Raw genomic sequence first — 4,085 nt, 5'->3', positions numbered from 1 at the left:
GTGGCCAGGAAGAGAGTATTAAACACACTTTATTTGAATTACATGGGCTAAATTGTTCTGGCAATAGATAAGGGAAGCCACATCCATCAAGATACCAATGCCATGAAAGTTAGACACAAATGGAAGCCCCGTGATGATCAACTACATTTTCCAGGAGTAGTTGATTGCATACATTTTCCAGGAGTAGTTGATTGTATCAGGAAAGATCATAATTGTTTCAAAAATAATGTCTACTAGCGACACACAAAGCAAGAAAAAGTGATTGAACACATGCGAAATCAGCATATAACAGGTTTTACCATTGTATGAGCAGGAAAATTACAGGACCATGGAACAAAAACCTGCTGCTCCAATTTACGATACGCAGCACCCGATTTACAGGGTATTCATCAACTCCAAAAAGAAACTACTACGGTATTATGAAAGCAAGTTCAGCATTATTAAAAACGAGGTTCGATATCCGAAGGATATATCTCAGGACTCTGAAAACCAAACAATGATACTGGTAAGCGGGACGCCCAAACGGGCCACAGCAACCCAACGCAGATCAATCAGTACTTGTAGTCCTTGACGTGAAGGCTCTCGGAGGCGCCCTCGCCAAGGGTGGCGTCGCCCTTGTAAGTGCCGAGGGTGGCCTCAGAGTTGGCCTTGCACCTCACCAGGAACGCAGCCCTGGCCTTCTCCTCGTTCTCAGTCTTGCCGGACCAGGCCTTGAGGGTGCTCTGCTGGAGGGCACGCCCGAAGGAGAAGGACAGGTTCCAAGGCTTCTTGGTCTGGAGCTTGTTCATGGCATTCAGGTTCAGAGTCGCCTCCTCCTCGCTCTGTCCACCGGAGAGGAAGACGATGGCGGGGACGGCAGCAGGGACGGTCCTCTGGAGGGTGCGGACGGTGTACTCAGCAATGACCTCAGGGGTCACCTTCTTGGCATCAGAACCAGGGGTGACCATGTTGGGCTTCAGGAGGGTGCCCTCAAGGAGGACATGCTGGTCGTTGAGGGCCTTGTAGCAGGCAGCAAGGACGATCTCAGTGACGTAGGCACAGCGGTCAATGTCATGAGGTCCATCAACAAGGATCTCAGGCTCAACGATGGGCACCAGACCGTTCTCCTGGCAGATGATGGCATAGCGAGCCAGACCCTGAGCATTCTGGTCGATGGAGAGCTGCGATGGCTCGGTGGCACCGATCTTGAGGACCGCACGCCACTTGGCGAAGCGGGCACCAGCCTCGTAGTACTTGGCGCAGCGCTTGCCAAGGTCATCAAAGCCCTGGGTGGTGGTCTCACCATTGGTTCCAGCGAGCTCGATGGTACCCTTGTCCACCTTGATGCCGGGGAGGACGTTGCCCTCCTTGAGGATGTCGACGAAGGGCTTGCCACCCTTGGTGCTCTGGTAGAGGGTCTCCTCGAAGAGGATCACACCGCTGAGGTACTGGAGGGCACCAGGGGTGCAGAAGAGGAGCTCACGGAGGGCACGGCGGTTGTCCTCGACGTTCTCAACATTGATGCTGGCGAAGCGCTTGCCGATGGTGCCGGTGGACTCGTCAGCAGCAAGGATACCCTTTCCAGGGGTGCCAATGTAGGCAGCGTTCTTGATGAGCTCATCTGCAAGATAACCAACATTAGCATATTACAATCAATTCCATAACTATCAGATCTTCCATAACTATCAGATCTTAGAAGCTGTGCTCAAATCTACAGAAATGCAAGTTGAGTGCAACCATTCACCACGTTTAGTAGCGAGTGTAAAAGCAGTGTAAATTTACTTCTAATTCTAACAAATGACTAGGAAACTCTGACAAGTTCTAAAAAAAACCACGTGTGCTACAGGACAAGGTGGAGGCCTGGAGGGCATGTGTAGTAAAGAATTAACATCACAGGAGAGAAAAACATACAGATTGCAAGTATATAAGAACGGTATATTCTCCTTAACAAAAGATGCCCCTAGGACCTACACAGATCTAGATTTACAGATGCAATCTTCAATAACTAAAACAGGAATTACCACTACCACGAACCCAACAGAAACATGCGCAGACGTTCATACCAACTTAACCACAAGGTACTTGAAAATGAAGGAACGGCAGTATCATCATTCGCAGAAAATAATCACTAGCATGCACATGACGGCAGCAGAACCATGCAGAATTACCAGCATGCCACGCATCATCAGACGCGACTGACGACCCCTAAGCACCCGATCCAACTGCGAGCGCCTAGAGCGATCCAACTGCTAGGAACCAAGCGGACACAAACGCAGCGCGTACGGGTCCGATCCGCGAGTACGGATCTAACACAAACCACGGCACCGAGTGGCGGGCATGGGCAGATCTAAGCATGCAGAGGAGCGAAACAGGTAACAGATCTATCCACACACGAAGCAGGCAGGCAGGCAGGCATATCGAGAGAAGGACGAGGGAGGGGAGGGAGGAGGAGGAATGAAGGGGATGGATCGCGTACCCTTGTACTTTCCGCAGTAGGCCGACATGGTCGATGCTCGGGGAGGGGGGTAGATTCGAGGGCTGCAAATGGAGATTTGGAGTTGGGAGGCGGGTTTGGTGGGACGGGGATGATTAGGGGGCGGGGGGTTATAAAGAGGCCGAGGCTTGGACGAGGGGAAAGAAAGGGATCCGATCTGGGTGCGCCTCCGTAGGAACCCATGCGCTGCCTCCCGCACCGCCCCTGGTTTCTTGCGTTATTTTTATCCAGGCCCTCGCCGCTCGCTTTATTTGGGAGGTGCGGATTTTCTGAAAATAGAGGAAACCATGAATTTCTTTTCTTTTTTCCTTTTTATTGTGATGTGAGAAAGAATAAAAGCTGAGACAGCACCGGCCTCTGCGCCGGCTAAAAATGTAAATACGTTTTGAGATGATATTGTCGGCCATTTCTTCGTCATTTGACATAATATTATTTGACATTACCAATGTGTGTAAAAGAAGGCTCTGCATCATGCATCAGTTGATACCATGCATCGTATCCTTGGTTGTTCGTGTGTTATCTTTGTGCAGCAAGGCAACCACGGCCAAAGTGGTCCTAACTTTTTCGCCAAACAATATTTTTCTACAAGTTCATCAAAAATGATTTGTTATCATGTTATGGGTGGTCTCATAGCAGGAAAGTAGGCCAATGTACTTTAGGAAATGAAATACAGAAGGGGAGCTATCTACTAATCACGTCAGGCAGCTACTACTCCCTCCGTTCCTAAATATAAGTCTTTCACTAGGAGTCTACATAAAAAGCAAAATGAATGAATCTACACTCTAAAATATGTCTATATACATCTGTATGTAGTCTACTAGTTGAATCTCTAGAAAGACTTATATTTAGGAACGGAGTGATATTAAAGTCCAAAGTGATCTTTGTGCACGGTGCACAAACCAACCAAACGATTCACCTTTTTAGGCCATTGTGGAACAAGTATGCGGGCCGAGATCGTACTACTACTCCATTACAACTGGTGCAATGCTTGCACTGATGGGCAGTGTTTTGTGAAGTTGTGGTTGCCTTTGCATACGTGCACATGGACTCTGGACCGTTCAAACTTACTCCTACCTACTCCATTGGGTAAAGCAAAATGCCCCCGCAATTATATACTCCCTCCGTTTTAAAATATAAGACCTTTTAGAGATTTCACTAAAAGACTACATACGAAGCAAAATGAGTGAATTTATATTCTAAAATATGTGTATGTACATCCGTATATAGTTTATAGTACAATGTCTAAAATGTCTTATATTTAGGAACGGGAGGAATAGATTAGTAATAACAACACGACGGTGTGTTCTCGTCGCAAAAAAAAAAAAACACGACGGTGTGTTCGTTTTTCTTACGCCGGGGACGGGTGAACCAGATCCAGATTCCTGAGCACGCAAAACCCACAACGGAGCGTACAGTTTTTGCTTGCTCGAAGGGGCAGGTTCAGTTCCAAGAAACAAAAGAAAAACGTACTCGTCCGCTCCTCGGAAACATCGGCGTGTATTTTTTACTTTTCCCAGGGGCGCGCACGCGAAAAGTGGAAGAAAAAAAGACCTTCCAACGGGCCTCGCCCGAACCCGGCCGCGGCCGCCGATCCGGTCACGGGTTTCGCCTC

The 4,085-nt window shown here is 48.3% G+C and overlaps 1 protein-coding gene across 1 annotated transcript; it reads right to left on the bottom strand.

The window, feature by feature from the left end:
• Nucleotides 1–278: 278 nt before the first annotated feature.
• LOC123445015 (fructose-bisphosphate aldolase 1, cytoplasmic) lies at nt 279–2,567 on the bottom strand. Its single transcript, XM_045121929.1, has 2 exons — nt 2,456–2,567; nt 279–1,600 (listed from the first exon to the last, which is right to left on the bottom strand). Exons 1-2 carry the CDS (start codon nt 2,481–2,483, stop codon nt 552–554), a joined length of 1,077 nt encoding a protein of 358 aa, XP_044977864.1. The 5' UTR covers nt 2,484–2,567; the 3' UTR covers nt 279–551.
• Between the last annotated feature and the right edge of the window lie 1,518 nt (nt 2,568–4,085).

This window comes from Hordeum vulgare, chromosome 3H (assembly GCF_904849725.1).
Source record: "Hordeum vulgare subsp. vulgare chromosome 3H, MorexV3_pseudomolecules_assembly, whole genome shotgun sequence".
In the NCBI taxonomy this organism is placed as follows: Eukaryota; Viridiplantae; Streptophyta; class Magnoliopsida; order Poales; family Poaceae; genus Hordeum; species Hordeum vulgare.
The sequence above is the reverse complement of the archived record's forward strand: the minus strand, read 5'-3'. Positions and strand labels throughout refer to the sequence as shown.